Source organism: Mustela lutreola, chromosome 4, assembly GCF_030435805.1.
Source record: "Mustela lutreola isolate mMusLut2 chromosome 4, mMusLut2.pri, whole genome shotgun sequence".
Taxonomy (NCBI): Eukaryota; Metazoa; Chordata; class Mammalia; order Carnivora; family Mustelidae; genus Mustela; species Mustela lutreola.
This window is the reverse complement of record NC_081293.1, coordinates 12,027,109-12,049,876: the sequence shown is the minus strand read 5'-3', so window position 1 is coordinate 12,049,876 and position 22,768 is coordinate 12,027,109. Positions and strand designations below refer to the sequence as shown.

At 36.6% G+C, this 22,768-nt stretch overlaps 1 protein-coding gene across 1 annotated transcript in view; it reads right to left on the bottom strand.

Annotated features, from left to right (window-relative positions):
* Positions 1–22,768, bottom strand: part of CACUL1 (CDK2 associated cullin domain 1) — a 74,133-nt gene that overhangs the window by 19,901 nt on the left and 31,464 nt on the right. Inside the window, exons 4-5 of the mRNA XM_059173057.1 lie at positions 8,026–8,121; positions 5,680–5,782 (exon numbers count right to left, since the gene is read on the bottom strand). Coding sequence (XP_059029040.1) covers positions 5,680–5,782; positions 8,026–8,121 — 199 coding nt within the window. The remainder of the gene's footprint in view (positions 1–5,679; positions 5,783–8,025; positions 8,122–22,768) is intronic.

Below are 22,768 nucleotides of genomic sequence, written 5' to 3'. Positions count from 1 at the left end.
TGTTAAAACACTAATGGAGATTATTCAATTCATGGAGGTTCTGAAAATAAGCTTTCCAAAAGCAGTAGTATTCATGGTACTTAGCGAGTGCACTGAAAGTGCTTCCCATTAAGTTCATGAGTCAGAAAATTTACATTTGGAAAATAAAATGTTCTCTAACTCCTCCAACCATTCCTCTTTCCCCAAATCAACATATTAGAGGCTCTTGGGATTTTTCTGAAAGACACATTACTGGTAATTTTAGTAACTGTGATGGGAGTCAGAGACTCACATTCCCGAACACTAGAGCGGCACGTACTTCTTCCTTACTGAACATATAGGCAAGAGATCGCGGGGCTCATCCTCACTTTCCTAACTTTCACACCACATGACCCTGACCGACCATACCAAGTCAGCTTTCTTTTAGGTTACATTCTCCAACAAAGATTTTATTAGAACATTTTTAAATAAGTAAGAAGATTTCTCTAGATAATACCATTAACAGATACAAATGTATTACATTATTTGAGTGGATACAACAGATACCAATGATTCCAAACAGCTAATTTTTTAATTTCTCTCTCAAAGACCGCCTGTAATTTAGTAGCCCCAAAACTCACAAGACTTGGCATAATTTTATTCTAAGCCAGGCTTATAAAGCTGTATAGGCTATGCCTTTTCAAAAATGAAAGCGCCTCCTCACTTGACCAGCAATGATTTTATAGTTTTTAAACATACAATGCAAGCTACGTTTGAATTTATATGATGAAGGACAGGGGTGCACCATTCCAGTGGATCCTTCAGATTCTATCTCTCAGCAATAGACAGTGATAACTCTGAATGCCGCAGGTAAGTTTTAAGGATGACAAATGTTAAGCACTGCAGAAAATCACGTTTCAGGATATAATGTTCAAAAACTGCAATTCTAAATTTTAGGTTCTGGGAGTCTCTTCAAACTCAAGGTTATCTCTAATTTCAACATGTGCCCCATATGGAGGCTCTTTTTCTATTCATTCATTTCCCTACTTTTTGACAATCGTTTTGGCCTTCGTAAGTCTTATTCCCACTAACTCTTCACATTCAATCACACATTAATTATGTAGTCAAATATATATATTTGTAAATGAAGAAATGATATATTCACAGATTAAATTATATATAAAATACATAAAAATTTATCTGGGATGAATTACTGAAAAGAATTGCATTCAGTAACAATTACAGAGTTGAGAAGGTGTTAAAAAATCACTAAAATCCTCTCCACCTAAATTTTTTTAGGAGAACGGTGCTTAAGAGATTTGTTAGTTGGTCTCCTCTTTCAAGGAAAAAGAAGGGCATCTGGGGGGACGGGCAGCAGCTTGAGACTGGGAAGAAAATATTTCTTGAGTATTTAACAACTGCTAGGTATTTTATAAGTTTAATTCTTTTAAACTTTATTTAGGATTTACTTTCTTACAAACTTAATTATCAACTACTTTAAAAATAAGGAAACTGAGGCTAAGAACAAAACAAAATAAAGAACACTGCATAATTTACCCAAAGTCACAGAGCTAAGTGGCAGAGAGGTCTAAGAACCTGTGTTTCACTCTGAATTCTGTATTCTTTCTAGTTAACCATGCCACCACTGAAATACAGATCTTATATGTGATGGGTACTAATGAAGTTTTACTCTTCGTTTTCTCCCCAAAATTATGGAACTAAAAAACAAGAATTCCACAACAATTCCACTCATTGTTGATTTTAAGTTAACAGTTTTGAAACTAGACTAGGTCCTTCCTGAACTCCTAGGACTGACCTCTTTTATTATAGTTTATGACACTGAAATCTAGAGAGATGAAATACCATCCTAAAAGTCACATTGCTTCCTAACAGTGGAACTGGAGCCAGAACCAAGATCCTCTCCTCCTTCAATTTTTCCTCAGAGCTATACCTTCACCTGATGGCTTCTCTCCTTTTTTAATTTGAACAGTAATTCTTAAAATCAAAACTAAAATTAAAAATATCCTTGACATTTAAGAAGTTCAAACTAGGGCACCTGGGTGGCTCAGTTGGTTAAGGACTGCCTTCGGCTCAGGTCATGATCCTATAGTCCTGGGATGGAGCCCCGCATCAAGTTCCCTGCTCGACAGGGAGTCTGCTTCTTCTGCTGACCTCTCTCCTCTCATGCTCTCTCTCTCTCAAATAAATAAATAAAATCTTACAAAAAAAAGAAATTCAAACTACATCAGTCTGAACTAAAGGCAGAACCTAAGAACAACTGATAATCATGTAACTCTTTAAAGCCCTCTGTCAAAAGTGAACTACAAACCTTTACTGCAACTCAACATACTACATTTTCTTAAGAAACTTCTACCATTAACTGGCCTGTTTTGTCACATTTGCTCCGAATCAGCAATATAGAAATACTACAGATACCCTGGCTAAGGTAAAAGTATTTCTGTTTTCAAAGTTTAATGAAAGTAAAAATCAAATTCAAAGGAAAACAATTTTGTTACCAGCCAAAGGTAGAAGCGATTTTATTTTATAAGCACATATGTTATGGAGAGATGGTAGAAAACGACCTTTATTTACAGCAGGAAGTCACTGTCTTCGTTCATGAAACAATTGTTGACACAGGGCACTAGAGTACCAATTATTCCTTAGCAGAGGGGGTATTCATTTGGCTCTGCTGCAAAACATGGCCCCTAAATTCTTCCCTAAATTCTTCCCATGGAGAGTTATACTCACACCCACATACCTGGAATCCAGTTACAGATAACTGCCTGGTCAGCACAACACAGCAAAAGTGACATTGTACCAATTTCTAGGCCCGGGACTTAAGAAACTGGCAGTTTCCATTTCCTGCATCTTGAGACACTCACTCTTAGAGGAAACACAAGAGAGGAAACTACAGCCACCACAACTTGCCAGTCACATGAGTGAGCCATCTTCAAAGTCCCCAACCCCTGGGCAAATCACATCGGCCCATGGTGAGTGCAGCAGAGATAAAGAACCCCATGAAGTCCTGCCCTAACTGCAGGTTTGTGAGCAAAATAAAAGACTTTATAAAAAGACTATGTTTTGGGGTAGCATAATAACTGTAATAATAAATGAAACACCAGCATCTTCAAATTTATCTAAAGCCACAGAAACTAATCAGAATTTAGAATATTGACTTTGAGTGTAGTTATTTGTTTTGTTGGAATGAGGGGCAAGTATAGGAAAATGTACAACTAGAGATGAGAAATCATTTCTTCATAACTCCGTTTTTCCAATTTAATTAATATTAACCTTTCTATGCCTCAATTTCTCCATCTGTAACATGAAGTAATGACTACTACAACTGAGAAATAAATGTTAGTAAAGTATCTAGAACATGTCCCACTACAGAGTAAGCAGTGAGTGTATTTTTTTTAAGTTTTGTTTTTCAAGACTTTATCCATTTATTTGACAGACAGAGACCACAAGTAGGCAGAGAGGCAGGCAAAGACAGAGAGAGAGCAGGAAGCAGGCTCCCTGCTGATCAGAGAGCCCAATGCGGGGCTCAATCCCAGGACCCTGGGATCATGACCTGAGCCGAAGGCAGAGGCTTTAAACCACTGAGCCACCCAAGTGCCCCAAGTGTATTAATAAATACAGAGCATTAATAAATACTTAGAGCATTAATAAATACTTAGAGTGTCCCTTATTGTTACAGAGCCCAAACCAATGAGGCCAATGGTCACTGTCTGAATCCCTTACTCTAAGCACAATGCTTGGTAATTGTTCAATAAACATGTGATAAGCTCAGTTTTATACAATTTACAAAAGATTTGGGGAGCTTGGGTGGCTCAGTCAGTTAAGTGTCCAACTCTTGATCTCAGCTCAGGTCTTGATCTTGAGGTCGTAAGTTCAAGCCCTGCACTGGGCTCCACACTGGGAGTAGAGCCTACTTTAAAAAAAAAAAAAAGCTGGGGCGCCCGGGTGGCTCAGTCAGTTAAGTGTCTGCCTTTGGCTCAGATCATGATCCCAGAATCCTGGGATCAAGTCCCATATCGGGCTGCCTGCTCAACGGGGAGTCTGCTTTTCCCTCTCCCTCTGCCTGCTGCTCCCCCTGCTTGTGCTTTCTCTCTCTCTGTCAAATAAATAAATGAAATTAAAAAAAAAAAAAAAGCTTAAGGAATTTTACACCTTACTTGGAAAAGAAAGGCCTATCTACCTTTAAGTATACTTTTGAATGAAAACTAAACTATATAATGAACAAGAGGAAGATTATTACTTTTTTGGAAAAATAAAGTGCAAATTAATTGAAGGTTTAAGAGGAAAAAAAAATTCATTTTTTTCCCTGACTTTATGTCTTCACATCAACAGGCCTTTATGCAGACTCTTCACAGGGTGTGATCTTGTAAAATATCATGAATCTATGGAAAGCTCACACAGATTAAGAAGAGAGATCTCTCTCATCAGATCTGGAAGACTATATATTCTCTTCAAGTATTTTCTTCGCATATGCCCAATAACATTGATTTCTAAATTAACTGATAAATATAAAAACAGATTCACAGAGAAAAAAAGCAGTAGCATTTCTTTAAAGAATTTTAATAGAAAGACTTCAAAATGCTGTGTTCCATTTTGCAATGAAAGTAAAGAAAATGTCAACATCAGAGGTAATACTTTAGTGGTTATAAGACCTGGAATATCATAGAAGATTATACTTAAAGATGCTTATAAACATCTGTCCAAATTTTTAGAAAGTCATGCTCCCAAGATTTTGGTCTCTATTCTGATAGAATCCGTTGGGAATATAATAATGAAACAAATATTACCTTAATCAACCGTATTATTTGAAAACTTGGCCTTTCTGGAAGAAACTGGCCCAAAGTTTAACAATTTGTTCTCTTAAACTCAAAAATAAAAAAGTTGATGGTCAAGGGTAGAACAATTCTTCTGTAAATACTGGTAAAAGTTCACTGTGGCAGAAAGTAATTATGAGTATTAGAAAAGCTAAAAATACATACTATAAATCCAAGTATGTGCCAAAATCTAAAAAATGACTTCAATGATATACTGCAAAAAACATGAACTTTTAAAAGATGCTGAGACCTTAGGTTGAAGGAACTTCCTAAACTCCACTTAGAGAGGTATACATTTTTACTGAACGTAGGATAAGACGCCACCTACCGTGAGGGGGCAGGGGGCCCAAGAATGGGGGGAGAGAAAAACTAACTGAACTTGGTGCTTTGATCTGCTTCCTTACCAATCTACATTACCAAGTTAAACCTTTTATAAATCTCACTTCATAGAAGAAAAAACTCAAGATCAGAAGCTGAAGAGCTTGCCTAAAATATAGTTAATAAATGACTAGACTAGACAAGGGATTTTACACCAAAGAGTAAAAATCAGAAAGAATTCTGTGCTACCATTTCAAAGATAAAATATTGCGCTCCTTCTAGAATTACGAGTAACAAAGTTAGGGTGAACCCCTTATAAATATTTCCCCCGTTGTCAGGAGGGTAAAAAAGGTAAGTATCAGGCCAGATATAAAGGCACTGTCCCATGACCTAGCTCAGCTACTCCCAGCTCTCCATTTTCAGTTCCTCAGGGTCTCTATAGCTGGACTTGTAACACCTCTTGCTATACGATTCAGATGTTAATAATGGCTGCACATGCCAATGCTCTCTGATCAAAAATCAAAAAGATCATCGCTCGTGTTATCTCACCCTTATAAGCTGAATTACTTACGCATTAGGCTGTAAATGTGCTTTTCTGCAACATGTTCCGTAAACAGCTTTATAAGGTCATCTTTTAGGTCTCTGTTAAGCTTGGTTTCGATGTAAAACTTATTCTGAAGAAGAAAATAAATTGTTTTTTAGTGACTTAATTAGGGGGAAGTGATTTGTCTAATGAACTGAAGCACCAAAAAATAAATTATTTTAGGAAATAATTAATAAAGGTATCGATTTAAACAAAAAAAACCCAACATTAAAAAACAAAAGCCCTGCTACTATTATTTGTCTTTCTGGCATGGAGTTAAAGCACATAAAGATAAAGATAAAATGTTATGAACCATACACCTCCAAAAGAACACAGGAAGACATTCAACATAAACTATACAGAGATGAATAGACAAACGGACCACACTGTGTAACAAGCACATATGCCCTTTAAAAATACTGTATCACCACCAAAAGGCAACAACAGGAAACACTAATAAAAGGTACCCCATTTATCAATGATCTGCGCTGAGAGCAGGCAGTGGACATGCACTGGTTGATTCCCCAACATACAATCTGCTTCACTGATTCCTCTAAGTTACTCAGCTTATGGCATTCTTAGGAATGGTCTTTGGTTCAAAGGCAGACATGTGACCCAACATAGAGCAAACAGCTTGAGCAAAGCCTAGTTCGGTGCAAAATATCTTGTAACTCATTTATGACCACTAGAACAAACTGAAACAGATGCTGTGTACATGAAGGAGAAAAGAACCTGAGTCCCTGGTAACACTATAGAACCATGAGACTGCCTATTGAAGTCTGGCAGAGACTGCCTTATTTGCTTAGTTTTATTACAAGAGATTAAAACTTTTCCTTATTTACTTAAACCACTTTGAATCAGGTGTTCTGTTTTTTTTGCAGCCAAAAGCATCATGATTAGAATGACTAGCCAAGGGGCACCTGGGTGGCTTAGTCGATTAAGCCTTTGCCTTCTGCTCAGGTCATGATCTCAGGGTCCTGGGATCAAGTCCCACATCGGGTTCCCTGCTCAGCTGGGAGCCTGTTTCTCCCTCTCCTGCCTGCCTCTCCCCCTGCTTGTGCTCGCACTCTCTCTCCCTCTGAAATAAATACATAAAATCTTAAAAAAAAAAAAAAAAAAAAAATGACCAGCCAAACAAGACTAAATTTGTTCATGTTAAATGTTAACTCAATATACAGGTATGGAAAATAAAAACAGGAATGTTAATAAGTTGCTCACTGATTCTCCTAAACAGAAGATTATGAAAATTATAAAAATAACATGCACATGGTAACAAAATAAAACCATGCAATAAAAACCAGTCTCTGTTGCATTCTCAAAGGCCCCATTCAACTGGGAAAACTTGTATGTTCTTTCTAAAATGCTCCTTGCAAATACATGGATGTGTGTGTGTTTGTGTGTGTGTGTGTGTGTATATGCTTTTTTTTCCCTAATAAAGAAACACGTTTTATGAAGAATATTACACACTGCTTTGCATTTTTCCTTTTTCAGCTAATGTATTTGGAGAAGATTTCTCTCTAAGCATACATACAAGTCATTACCTTTCACCGCTTATTTTTCTACTATAAGCATCTTTCCACAAATTAATAGTCCTCTGCTGATAATACAGATTTCTCTCAATGTTCTGTTTTGTTCTTTCAGTAAACTGTATTTCATGGAGAAGAAATCCTTTTGAAGATTAGTATTCCACATACAGCAATCTTTATGCTACAGAATGTAGGATCAACCCAAATGTCCCATTCTCTAATAAACAAAAAGGAATTTAGATAATGATTGCTAAGGGCCCCTGCCTTCAATAGGAACACTAACATTAAGATTCTATGGTTTTATATATTTAGGAAGAAGAAGGGACTAATCAATAAAGTCCATAGAGACTAAAAATTATACTCGCGGCATAATTCTCCAAATGAAAGAGAGCACATCACCATAATGGAAGAAAATTTTATTATTCTACTTGTTTTATGGAATGACTTACTTGACATTTATCATGTCATGTTTTTAGACAGCTGTCTTAACTCTTACTTTCTGAGGACGAGAAAGCTTTCTCACATATCTTTACTTTCCAAGCACAGTGTCTTCCATACGGCAGAAATAAAATAAATGCTGAGTACTGATCACTCAGTACTTCTTCCTGTATGCCTGTCTATTCAGCAGTGTTATTTATAGAATTTTTATGCAGTAAAAGGGTAAGCAATTCTATGTCAATACAATCAAACATTACTAAAATAGATGAATTTCTATTTTTAACATAATACATAGCAAAAGATAAACAGTTCATCTATCTGCACTTGGACCAACAGAGATACCTGGAAAGAGAAAACAGCTCTAACTTACCATATATATGAAAAGAGGCACAATGCTCTGCAATGCTCCCATATACTGTCCAAGGGCTATATTAAATCTTTCAATATAGAGATCTGGAGGGCTGGCCTGTGAGAAAGAACATTAAACGTGATTATTCTTGGAAACCAAGTTGAAGACCTTTAATCTAAAATGCAGACTCAGATAAATTTAAAAAAAAATGCAGACTCAGAAGTCTAAGTCAAAATTCATTCTTTCCAAGATTTTATGACAGAGAGAACAGGCGCTGGGGAGGGGCAGGGGGGGGGAGAGAGAGAGACAGAAGCAGATTCCCGGCTGAGTAGGAAACTCAATGCCTGATCCCAGGACCCGGAGATCATGACCTGAGCTGAAGGCAGACACTTAACCAACTGAGTCACCCAAGCACATCCCAAGTCAAAATTCATATTGAAATTTACAATAAAGAAAGGGAGAAGGCTAAAGGTTAAGACGTCTATCTTTGTTCCAAAATCCGCTATGCAAAACTGAGGTGTGGTTTAGCAGTCTTTAAAACTTGTGTAACTTTATACCATGTTAGCTAAAAGTCTTACTCAGTTAGTGAGTAAAAAGCTGCATTCACAAGTTGTGTTTATTAAGATAAATCAGTTTAAAAATTATCACTGAGCTATGTGGACATTTCCTATAGGAACCAAACCATATTTGAGCCTAGAATATGAAGAAAGAGAGAAAATACTCAGGAAATGGTACAGGACATACTATTAAAATAGCTATTGAATTTTTACAGTTACCTTAGGCACAATAATATTCTGACTTCAATACCAACTTGACTGTAAACCACTTCTATAGCTAACCAATTAGCTATGAAGAGACTTAAATGGTCCATATATATCCTCACCTCTAAAGAGCAATCAAATAAACATAATACATGCCTGGCTTTTAACTCATTGTTATCAAAACACCAAGTCCTAAGGCCATCAAAAGAAACACTTCCTGTTTTACTGCATGTTATGGGCTAAATTATGTGTTCCCCTTCCCAAATTCCCATGATGAAGCCCAAAGCAGTGTGACTGTATTTGGAGTAAGGAAGCAATTAGGCTAAATGAGGTTTTAAGAGTCAAGCCCTGATCCTCTAAGATTAGGGTCATAAAAAAAAAGACACCAAATGGCTCCTTCTCCCTCCCCATCTCTTCCTCTGTCTTTTCCTCTATTCTATCACACCACGTACCCGCCCCCAGCACACACTGTATGTGAGCACACAGCAGGCCCACAGCTATGGACGAGCCAGGAAGAGAGTTCTCAACAGAAACCAAATCAGCTGCTACCTTCATCTTAGACCCCCCAGCCTCAAGAACAGGAGAAGTACATTTCTGTTGTTAAACCACCCAGAGTTTGTGGCATTTTGTTACGGCAGCCCCAGCGGACTAAGGCACTATGTTTTAGGAAAGTATACCCATCTACTGTTTCATTTTATTCTCTAAAGCTAAACTAACTAGGTATCATTTTAATACTGAAGAAACACACAAATGGGCAAGTCACTTATCTGAAAAAAAAGAGGATAGACCCAGGTCTTCCAGCTAAGAATTCATTCCAGACACAGAGAGTTGGAGATGGGCATGGCACAAATCATCATGCAAACAAAAGTGACTCTAACCCATGGCATTCTCATTACTTGACAAACATACCGTGCTTTCAAAAGGAAAAGTCTTACTTTTCCTTTTGTCTTACTTTCAAACAACGAAAACAAGGAAATGTCACACTGAGAGGTTCCAGAATACTAAACAATTAAATTGTAAAACCACTTCAGCTAAGCTGTTTTTAAAACGTCCAAAAGTTCCAATACTATTTTTAATATAAGATTTCATTTATTTTTTTCAGTTCTACTGAGATGTTAGAATATTGTAGTGAATGTTCCTTACTTCTAATTCATCTTCCACGATTGCACATTTAGAGATCTGGCACATACAAGATCCTTTTTTTTTTTTTAATTTATTTTTCTTAGTCTTCCTAATTACCTGCAAACTGAATGTTATTTCCATTGTACATACGAGGCCACTAGGGCTCAGAGTCACAGATCTACAGTCCCACAGCTAGTAAGCCCAAGAACGAAGACTCAAACCTTAGTCATCCGAGTCCTCGCAGCCATTTACACTGCATCCCTCTTTTAGCAGGCTGAGAACTTTAGAAAACTTGAGCACACTCTGCTTTCACGGATTGTTCTTCTCGCACGCAGCCCAGCAGAGCACTCCCACCGCACTAACAGTATGATGTGCTATTTTAGATTTTCTCGAATCTTTTCTTCCTGAATGCCTTTACCACACCCCCTAATCAGTCACTCTAGTTAACTTCTATTCACTCTTCTAGATTTGTGTCACTTCCTCCAAACTGCCGGAGACACAGGGCCCTCAGATAGAGCACCATTCCACTTCTTCACTTTTCCCACCAGGTCGCCTCTGCTACTAAACTTCAAGCCCCTAGAGGGCAAGACCTCTGTCTTGTCTTTATAACCTCCACAGCTGACCGCAAACCTGCAAGAAAGCATGCAGAGATAAATCCATTTTTCTGCAAGGACGGTCTTGCTTAAATATAAATTTGCTTAAATCTAAATCCTAACCTTGTCTTGTTTCCATCGAAACTACTTCCTTACTACCTAACAAGATTGTATTGACATCAGGCACTGCATTTAGCCTTCTGAATTTCAATTTCCATAAATACAAAAAAAGGAAAAATACTAATTGTGCTACTTCCAAGATGTGCCAAAAATCAAAGAAAATGATATGTGTATGCTCTGAAAAATGTCAGATGTTATAAGGGCATATGCAACTAGTGAGGGTAAGTAAACTCCCTTATGAATTAACTATCTATTTGCCTAATACTTGAGAAAAACCTATTAATATTATTAAATGCATTCTTTGTTAACTAGAGAAATTGGGGAAAATGGTTCTACATTATGGGCAAACTTATAACTCTAACTACTGGGCAGAATCGTATGTAATATCTTTTTCTAAACTGCAGCAAAGAACTCTGGAAATGATATTTCAGCACTCAAAGAAATAAATTTTAGAAGCATTATATGAGAAAAAGAAACTGAAGAGTTTTTGCATTAAAATAATTTTTCTTTTCATAAAAGGACACTTTATCTATTCAAAAGCTGAAAGTATGAACACTGATCAAAAGGCACACTTAACAGCAGAGAATAAATAAAATTGAATTCCTTAGTTATTCTTTTCAAGAATTCCCAAAGCCTCAAAGGTTATGAGTATTAAAAAGCACTTTTTGTACTAAATCAAATGTCAGAACATTTATTTAGCTTTTTAGTTCCACATTTCACGCAGCACTTACTCAAAACCTTTCAAATGACAGGACTATAAATTATAAGTCTTCTAAAATAAATCCAATCTCTTTACAAGGAACTAGAAATAACTGCCATTTAAAAAATAACAAATCGTCCCTCCTTAAAACTTAAGTTCAGTATACCTTAGGCCCCATGGGGGAAATTGCTACCTATTTGATTTACATTATTTCAACATGAATGTATTTGGCTTGGACATTAAATGATATTTTTTACCCTAAAATAAGCAAGTCTCATTTTCTTCTCAAAAGAAAAAAAAGGAAGGAAGGAAGGAAGGAAGGAAGGAAGGAAGGAAGGAAGGAAACGCAAGCTGCCAGAAAAATAACTATTGCTCCAACCCTGCTCTGACTTCATAACTGAGCCAAATTCCCCAAAATTTATAACGTGTCTCGTAGGAATGCTTCAATTTCTTCTGCTTTTTTTTCTTTAAATGAGTAACACATTCATCTGGTTTAAAATTTAAATGCATTCAAAAGGAAATAAAGAGTTTACCTTTATTCCTTCCTCACTGAACCAACACTTAATTCATTTATAACCTTCCAGAAGAATTAAACATCATATATGAAAATAAGTATCCCATATATATATATATACATATATCCTTTTCCACACAGATGCTAACATAAAACCACACCAATCTATACTTTTCCTAAGAACATACCTTGGAGACTTTTATTCTAGTGGTTCTCAAACATTTTGGTCTTAGGATCTTTATACTCTTAAAAATAATTGAAGATTCCAAAAAGCTTTTGTTTATTATATGGGTCATATAATATATAAATATAAAAATATGTACTAATTTATTCTAAAATGGTATTAATGAAGTCTGCATTTTAACATTTAATGATAAAAGTTACATGTTTTATATTATAAACTAGTTATATGTAAATAACTATTTTCCCAAAAAAGGAAGAAAAATGGCACTGTTTTCACATTTATGCAAGTCTCTTTAGCATCTGCCTTAATAGAAGTCTGCTTAATTCTCATATAGATGTGGTATGTTGTTCTGGTTGAAGTAAATGAAGAAAACCTAGCCTCACACCGATATGTAGGCAGAAAAGGAAGGCATACTTCAGTATCCTTTTTAGATAACTGTGCATGTTTTTCTTTAAAACTTAACAAGATTCTCAAAGGTTAGTTGAAACAGGAAATCTGAAACTATTAATGAACTCTCTGTACTCTATTACATTAAAACCCATTGGTCTATCTTCTACTTTGAATGAATCTTTTAATACATACATTTTATAACATCAGAAATTGGTCATTTGTAAAATACTGAGTTGCATATGTCTTCCACATGTTGATGCATTTCACTATACATCAAAAAGAAAAAAATTTACATTTGTTATTATCACCACCTATTTCATCAGAAGAGTCTTTTTAAGTACTGGGAAGCCATCAAGGTCATGGTAGTAGATACAGGCTTTCCAAATTCTAATTTTCACTTCAAAGCTCGAATTTTATCATTGGGAACAAAGACTGCCAGTTGCTTTCCTTGAAGTGACACACTTCATTTTTGAGAAAATGTTGAATACCAAAGTCAAGTTAAATAACCAGTTTGTCTGTCAGTCAGTCATTCTTTCAAATAAAAACACTATTCTATCGGAAAAAAACACCCCTCTAGTTCAGCTCAAAATTCACCAACCACACAAGTGCTTTTTCTTAAAACAATCACTGTACTTTGATATGCAGCTTCCCATTTCTCTACAGAGAATATTTTAAGTATATTAAAAATCACAATAAAATTGTGAAATTTAAAAAAAAATTGCTGCTTCATCTAGGATATTCTTAAGTGAAATGCTTTCATTTTCTAAGGGTGGAAGATTTGTGCAACGGCATCAATAGTTTGCCCACCACTGGCTTGGTGGGCATCAGAACAAATATCAACAACCATACCGTGGTAAGGTATCAGAACCATACCATCAGAACATCAGAACAAATATCAACCCACAAAAAAGGGCAAATAACATCTTAGGAGTACTAGAAAAAGCTTCAATTTTGCAGACCCTCTGAGAGGATTTCAGGAACTCTTGAGGTCCTCAAACCATACTTTAAGAAATCTGTTCCTCTAAGTAAAATGTTTGAATTTACCATTTAACCAATCTCCACATGAATAGCCTGTTGCTAATCTTCTCTACCACAATGTTACCAATTATTAACTTCCTATAGCTATTGTTTAATAGACTGTGCCTTTTTAAAAAAAAAAAATTTAAGTAAAATAAAGAACTAGATGATAACCTTATGGATAGTTACAAAATAATTTGACCCCCCCTAATTCTGAAGACCTAACCTGCTTAATATCACTAGTATTATATGTATATTTAGTTACTAAGTATATTCCTTAGAGCAAGGACATAAGGCTAAGATTTGCTATATCATACCACGCCTTCATAAAAGGAAAGAAAAACAAGTTTGTTATCCTTACTTTTGAAAGCCAGATAAGGAAGTTTGGTCAGTTATTCTTCTTAAATGTATATTTAATTTTATAACAACTGATTTATTTAAATAATTTCCCAGCCAATAGACTTGAAAATACTATGATCTAGGTCAGTACTGGCCAAGAGAACTTTCTGTGATGACAGAGACGTCCCATATCTGCACTATCCAATATGGTAGCCCCTAGCCATGTAGGTTTACTTAGCACTTAAAACCTATTTAATGAAAACCAAGGAACCAAGTTTTTATTTCATTTTCATTGTGGTTAGGGGCTACCAAAATGGACACCACAGATGTAAAATACAAACAAGTTCCACAATTTCATACTTATATCATTCCTCTTCCACCTCTGCCTCATCCCACCAAAATGAAACATAGAAAAAATGTTAAGGACTACGTGCTTTTATGTTCACAAAAACACTTTGTCTTCAAATAAATGACTTTTGCATGTTAAAATGAAATACGGAGGAAGAAAGGATGGGAAGGAAGACTAAAAAAACATAAGAAGGCCATAAACCTGTATCTTTATAGAAGTAATACATGTTTACTGAAATTTTAAAAGATTTAAAATGCTATTATAGAAAAACCACCACTACTGACATTGGTAGATAACTACCATTAACATTTTCTTCTGTTCTTGCGTTTATGTGTGTATGCTTATTTTAAAAAATATGTAATTATATTATTTTCTAATTTGCTATTATCACCCAGCTATATATCATCATCTGCCAGGTCAAATATATTTCTACAACATAATGAACCATCTGGACACACCACTGTCTATTCCATTTGCCCTTCTTCATGAGACACTTAAACTAGGCTTAACTATGTATATTATCTGGGTCTGAATGGATCCTTCTACTCCAGACTAGAACTTCAGTGGTGCAAAAGTGTTGTGTGGCCTCAGCAACAAAACAATCTTATATTTAAACCTAAGATGGCACCACTCCTTGCTTAAGTAACAGCAGGTTCAGGAACAAGGCTGCATTTCCATAGGCCAGTGAATCTCGAAGAATGCTCTTCTCCAAATCATCTGAAGGGCTTGTTAATGATGGACAGATTCCTCTGCCACACTCCTAAGTCCTGACTCAAGAAACCTTCCAGAAGTGTGTATTTTTTAATGAGAACTTCAGGAGACTCTTTAAACAGCCAGTCCAGCAGCCGTTAAACACTTAGAGAATTCAAGTGTATACCAGGAAAAGAAGTTTTATGGGAAGGAAATCTAGAGGATTAAAGAAAGGGCTGAGTTAACACAAGACGTGATTTACTGCAGGACAACTGCAACAATTTAGCTGCAAACTATACATATATACATATATTATACAAACTATATAAAATCAGTAAAAATATGATATCTTAGCATTTTAACATTAGTGGTACAACTCTACATAAATTTTTCTTTTAGATTTAACTGCTTCTTGACTGCTGTCAAATTTAGTGCTTAGAAAGTAATTAGAATGTAACAGTGAAGTTCCACATCTACTTGAAATGCAGAAAGCTGCTAAAGAACATCAGTCCTACCCTGATAACAAAAAAACCTAGTTAAACTACATTATTTTCCAAGCTCATCAGGGTTCTCTGTGTTTTACAGCTGCCCAGTCCAACCAGGTGAAACAAATTCTAAAGAGTGAGCAGCTCTGGGACTCCCTGGCTGGCTCAGTTGGTAGAGCATGTGATTCTTGGTCTTGGGGGTCATGCGTTCAAGCCCCATGTTCCAGGGTAGAGATTACTTAAAAAATAAATAAATAAAACCTTTAAAAAAATTTTTTTTAAATGACCAGTTCTTTTAAGGAAAGTTTCTCCATCGGTAATGGCAGCCATAAAAGCTGGTAAGAAAACAACAGAAGCTGTGACTAATCATTCAAGGCCAAGTGTAAACTAATAGTATAGAATCCCTGGGAGTCTCCGCACAAGGACAGTCCACACCTTCTCTCCAGTTTCTTTATAGAAGTTTGCACTGAGTCTTTGAGAGTAAACGGAATTAAAAGTCCAGCTTCTGAGATCCTGGATTCCTTTAGCTTATCCATATAACAATAACTAAGCTAGGTGACACGGCAGTTACAAAAGGTCCAAGGATTACATAACAGAGGAAAATGCCTAAAGAAGTCAGGTGGACTAGGATGACTTCTCACTCTCCTACACACTTCACCCCTTTTAAAACTTAGCAAAAATTACCACTTACCCCATGTGTTTCTTTCTCAAAGAAAACTTTTTTCCTTACCTTTTCCAAGTACAAAACTCTGTCTCAAAATTAAAGTTTATTTTAAAAAGAATATAACTTGGGGCGCCTGGATGGCTCAGTGAGTTAGTTGGGCCTCTGCCTTCAGCTCAGGTCATGGTCTCAGGGTCCTGGGATCGGGCCCCGGGCTCTCTGCTCGGTGGGGAGCCTGCTTCCCCCTCTCTCTCTGTCTGCCTCTCTGCCTACTTGTGATCTCTGTGTGCGGGTAAATAAATAAAATCTTAAAAAAAAAAAAAAAAGAAAAGAAAAGAAAAGAAAAAAAAAAAGAATATAACTCACAGTGCACTCTGTATACTGTGGTGACAACTGCAAATAATTGCTCATTATTTAAGCGATCTCTCTTGCTCATCACAAATTCCATTTTCAAGATGCTGTTTTAATTCAGACAAGTAGATGGTTCTAGTAACCTCAAGCATAAGCTTTTTAATCAACCAGTAAGTGTCTTACTGAATCTCTCTTTAGGTCTGGCACTATCTTAAGCCCTATGAGGACATATAAAAAGAAAACGCAGTCCCCATCTTAAAAATATGATAGTAAACTTATTAAAATTATGGTCTGCTGAGGGTTACATTGGCTGAGGGTCTCACTGGCAAATTCTGTTGAGATAAGTACCACTTTGCTATAACTGCTTTAAGTTTTAGTTTGAATCAAAAAATGAATCTCCAAATAACTTATTCAGAAAAAAATTCAGTAGAATACACATATGAAGATCCCTACCAGTTGGCAATGAAATTTATTTCACTTGAAATCCATTTAGGGAGAACGGGCAATCATCTAATTACCTAAAATCATCCTCATTCCACAAAGAGTGAATGGCATATTTGGGGGAATGAAAGTCTTTCTAAAAACACACTGTGCAGCTCAACAGATGTAGAAATTACAGCCTTTAAAACATACATATATATCCAATGACCACATGCAAGACAACCAGCTGCGTTATGCTGCCACCCACCGGACAGAACATTAACAGCAAAGCAAACCTTGCTCTGATTTTAAAAACCAAGAGAATCTGGTTCAGTTTGCTGGCAGTCTGGTAGTAAAACCTTATATGTAATCTGATGTCCGTGAAGAACAAAACTAAGTTAAGTAATGGTGACTAATTATGGTTTAGTCTCTATAAATTTCCATTATTACTAGTAGATGATTTCAGAGTCGAATTATAACTTAACAAAGATGGATTTAACTCAAAAGATATCAACACTACTGTAATCTTATTAAAATAAGTGGTTAAAATGTAATTAGTTGACCAACAGTCATGTAAACCATCCCAAATTCAGCCCTACTGGAAGAATAAACACTGCAACATTTTTCTTCTCCACCTCTGTGTTTGTGGTCTCTCTTGGGGACCTGAACTCAGGTTAGTATTATAGGTGGTTTTCCTAACACTTTAATGTTCTGGCCTGGCCTGGGAACCAAGTCCGTTTAAACACTCTGTGCATGTACATAATGTTCAGTGTAAGTTACAAATCACTGAAAAACTGCTGGAAGAAACACACTTGTTAATGGGTTACTGGCTAGAAAGCTAGCAGATCAAAACAGCAAAACAGTTTTTACATAGTGAAAGTGAAAATACACTCTCAACAGGATAAAGTGCATTAATACATAAATTTATCAGCATTATGTGGGGGCAAAAGCCTCATGACTGCTCTAATGGATTCTGGATTCAGACCTACACAAAAATAATCAAAATACAGAAGGACAGTTTTAAGAGTAAAGAATGTTCTATCCATTAAACTCAATTGTCCAAATGGTGGGGCAAACAGGATATTCTAAATACTGCCAACTCAAATACTTTTTGTTATCAGTCAAAAAACCACCCCTAAAATCTCAGTGACTTAAAATGACAAAGTTTGGATAAATAAAATATAGTACAATGGAATGTTATTCAGCCATAAAAAGAAATGAAGTATTAATCATGATATAAACATGGACTTGAAAACACTGTAAGTTAATTAATAAGCCAGACACCAAAGGTCACATATTGTCTAATTTCATTTCTATGAAATGTCCAGAAGAGCCAAATCCACAGAGACAGAAAGTGGAATAGCAGCTGCCAGTGGCTGGGAGAAGGGGAAGGCGGGAATTACTGCCAGTGACGACTGGCTTTCTTTCTGGGGCAACTAACATGTCCTGAAATTAGCAGTGACGGTTGCACAACTTTGTGACTACACTAAAAACCAGTGAGTCTGTACACTTTTAAAAAGATGAATGTTATTAGAGTACATGCTTGTATCTTAAATGTGCTTATATCTCAAAACAGAATTTTTTTAATGGGTTAAAAATTGAAAAAAAAAATACATAGCAAAGCTTTCTTTCTCAGGTTTTACAGGCCCATCTTGAGAGTCTACCCCATGTCAAACTTGCTCAGGGACCCAGGATAAGAGAGCCTCTATCATCTGCCACCATTCCCTCAGCAAGCAAATGGAAACATGGAAAACTGAACAGCTGATCTTGAAGGCTTCAGATCTTTGGGTACACACTTCACCATGCACACCTCACTTGAATTCACAATTCAGAGGCCAAAGCAAGTCACGTGCCTGAGTCTAATTTCAACAGGATAGAGACGTATATTCTTACCATGCATTGAAAAGTAAGAGAAAGGCAAACTTTGTCTAACGAGTACTCAGCTAGTTCACAATTACAATAAGCCAAAAGAAACCAACAGTAGTACCTCAGGATTCTGGACCTCAAGCAGCTCACAATGCTGCAAAGATGGCATCCTGCTTAGTAACTAAACCTGTGCCAAAGTGCTAAACTAAGGCCAAGAGTAGCAACACACACACAGTGCTCTAGGAGCAGAGAAGACAAAGTGATTCTGAATACTGTCAGGGACACCGAAATTAAAAGCTCAGCGAACCGTGACAAGGAGAATGCCCGGGGGGAGTTGACCCTCAAACAACATGGATTTGAACTACATGGGTCCACTTACTCATGGATTTTTTCATACAGTATGGTACTGTAATATATTTTCTCTTCTTTTTTTCTTAATATATTCTTTTCTCTAGCTTATTATTATAAAAATACAGTATATAACAAATAAACAAAATCTGTGTTAATCGATTATGTTGTCAGTAAGGCTTCCGGTCCACAGTAGACTATTAGTGGTTAAGTTTGGGGGGAGTGAAAGGTTATCCTCAGATTTTCAGCTGCGTGGGGGATTGGTGCCTTATATTGTTCAAGGGTCAACTACAGTGGCAAAAGAAAGTAAATGAGAAAATACACAAAGATGAAAACACACAGCCCATTTAAATTTTATTTATTTATTTTTTAAAGATTTTTTTTATTTACTTATTTGACAGATCACAAGTAGGCAGAGAGGCAGGCGGGGGTGGGGAAGCAGACTCCCCACTGAGCAGGAAGCCCAATGCGAGGCTCGATCCTAGGACCCTGGGATCATGACCTGAGCTGAAGACAGAGGCTTAACCCACTGAGCCACCTAGGCACCCCCCATTTAAATTTTAATAGCAAAAACGTTAACACTATATTGCTGAGTTCACAGTGTGAAGAGCCCTGAAATCCTTGATAAGGAGTATGGTCTTTGCTCTTTAGGTAAATAAGAGAGTCGAAAGATTAAGAAAACAGATGATATGAGGGGTACCTGGGTGGTTCAGCTCAGGTCATGCTCTCATCAGGGTCATGGGATCAAGCCCCACACTGGTTCCCGCACTCGGCAACTCTACTTGAGATTCTCTCTCCCTCTCCCTCTGCCCCTACCTCCTCAAATAAATAAATAAATCTTAAAAAAGAAAATAGATGACCTAAGTCTGAAAAAAAAAAAAAAAGGACTGAGGCAACAAAACAGTCTTGCACAGTAAAGATTCAAGCTAGAAATCTTCCTATTTTTCCACGGAGTACCCATGAGGACCTAAGCTAGGCACACAGCATGGGATAAATTTGAGACTTTACAAGGAGGAAAATTAGCAAGATTTGTGATTCATTTCCTATCTCTATCCTATTATTCATCCCATTCCAGTCTATCAAAATGATCATTACATCCTTTGCCTAAGCAGTACTAAAGAATAAACCCGCATCTTAATGATCTCTGCAGTGCACGCTAAGTCTAGCACACGTGCTCACACAATGTTTTGACATTCAATGTTTGCTGACCTGAATGTTCTCAAAGCACTATCACCCTCCTTCCCTATTCCCCAAGTCCCCTCTAGTAACTGCCAACACTTCTATGGAAACCAAATAGATCTCCCAATCCTCTTACCCTGCCTCTCTTCCGGCTGGTCATGGTTCTAGCTATACTGTTTCTTCTAGATACTTCTTCCCATTACCAGCAACTCCACAATTTCTTTTCCAAGATTCCTTGGGCCAAATGTGTGCCATAATTCAGAACTTCACAGATTTAGACGGTATAGTGATATCTACACAATGTATTATGTAAAATACCCAACAGAGATTAGAAATATCAACACACTGATATTTCTAGGAGAAAACACATAACACATTGATATTTCAGGAAAAGAAATATATAAATGTTCCCCCCAAATTCATCACGAGTTTAGACCAAGTCTTACTACCACATGAGTTCTGACACCAACTTAAGAGGAAACATCCATTTGCAAAGGTTTTTTTGTGATTTTGGAATTGCAGATAAAGAATCGTGGACCTGTAATTCACCTGGTCTATCGTAACCACTACTTCCCTGCCTCCCTTTCTTTCCTACTTCAACCCATCAAGTACTCACTTGTATTCCACACCAGTCTTTGCTCGGTGCAACTCCTGGCATGTAAGGGCTTCTACAAAAGGGCTCCAATCTTCCTTTTCCAGCCTCATCTCCTCCCAATCTCCCTCAAATACTCTCTATCCTCACAGGCCCACTCCTTTCTACCCAAACCTCTCCAAAAACAGCCTTTGCTTATGAAGTTCTCTCAGCCTAAACAGCTCCCTCCCCAAACACCCACCATTTTTCATGGCATTCATTTTTTAAAGATTTTATTTCTTTGAGAAAGAAAGAGCAAGAGAAACAGCATGAGCAGGGGCAGAGGGAGAGGGAGAAGCAGACTCCTGGCTGAGCAGGGAGCGTGATGCAGACCCTGATCCCAGGACCACAGGATCATGACCTGAGCCCAAGGCAGACACTTAACTGACTGAGCCACCTGGACCCCCCCAATGGCAATTCACTTTAATGCTGCTTCCTCCTTATTCCTCCATCTGGCTTAGATTATTTCACCTTTAGACAGACAGGGCACTTTTCAAAGCAGAAAGACAGTTCCTTGAATACTATTGTTCCCAACGTCTACTAGCAAAGATTGTGACCTAATTCTTTTTCCTTTTGTATTCTTTTGGGTTTCCTTTGTATTCTTTTTCTAATTTCTTGAAATAAATGCTACTAATGTCATTGATGTGTTAACTTCTCATTATGACTGTGGATCTATCTGTTTATCCTTTTGGGTCTATTAATTTTTGTGGCTATGTTATGGGATCTATACACATTTAGAAATGTTACCTTTCTGGAACTTGAACTTTTTATTACAAGACGTTTTCTTCATATCCAATAATACCTCTTGCTCTGAATCTACCACTATTAACAAAATCAATGTAGTTATATCATCTTTCTTTCTGGCTGATGTTTGTGTATCTTCTTCCATCATTTATTTGCAATCCTTCTGCCTGTAAAAGAATGCTAAATATTCTGCCTCCTATTAGCAGCATTTAGTAAGGTTGCAGAATTTCATTTAGTTTAATAATCTGCTTACTTCTTTTAAAGTAGTCTTTAACATTTCATATAACAATCAATACAAGGAAGTTTAAATTTATTATCTTATGGTTTTTTCTATATGTCCCATCTGTTCTCTGTACTTTTTTATCCTTTCTTGACTTCCTTGTTTATTTTCAAAATTATTCCATTTTCTCCCTCTATTATCCTGTTTATTGTACTTTCTTTTACCATTCTTTTAGTGATTATCCTGAAATTATAAACTGCATCCTTATTTTATCAGTCTAATAAACTAAATTAGTACTTTTACCTTTTCCTACATGATGCTAGGGCCTTAGAACATTTTTTTAAAAGATCTTATTTATTTATTTATTTGATAGAACAAGCAGGGGCGGGGGGCAGAGAGAGAAGGAGAAGCAGGAGCAGGAAGCCTGATGCAGGGTTCGATCCCAGAATCCTGGGATCATGGCCTAAATTGAAGGCAGACACTTAACTAACTAAGCCACTCAGGTGCCCCTCCATTTACTCCCATCCACTTTATATGCAACTGTCATGTGTTTTGATTAACTATATCTTAGGCCATGTAAGACATTATCATTATTATTCTACACTTGAGTATTTATTTTCTCTATTGTTCTTCATCCCTACCTGATTCTCCAAATTTTCATCTAGAACATTTTCTTTCTAACTGAAAAACACTCTTCATTATTTAAGGTTAGAGACCACTGGCGATGGATTCTCTCAATTCTTGTCTAAAAATGTATTAATCATTTCTATTACTTTTATGCTCACCTCCTAATATGACTAGTTATTCTGACTGAGTGCCAGATACCGTTTATGAAATATGAGGCAACTAATTTGATGCCTAGGATAATGTCATTTTTCTCCAGATAATTTACTTTTGCTTTTGGTAAGCAACTAGAGGCACCAGTAAATCCAGACCATCTTAATGGATCAGGAAGTCAGGCTCCAGCTACAACAGTCTGTAACTTATTATTCTTACTACTTGTGGGATGTGATCCTTCAAATGTGATGGACCTTAAATTCCCAATTTTTATCATTCTACCCCCAAAAGTCCATCAAAACA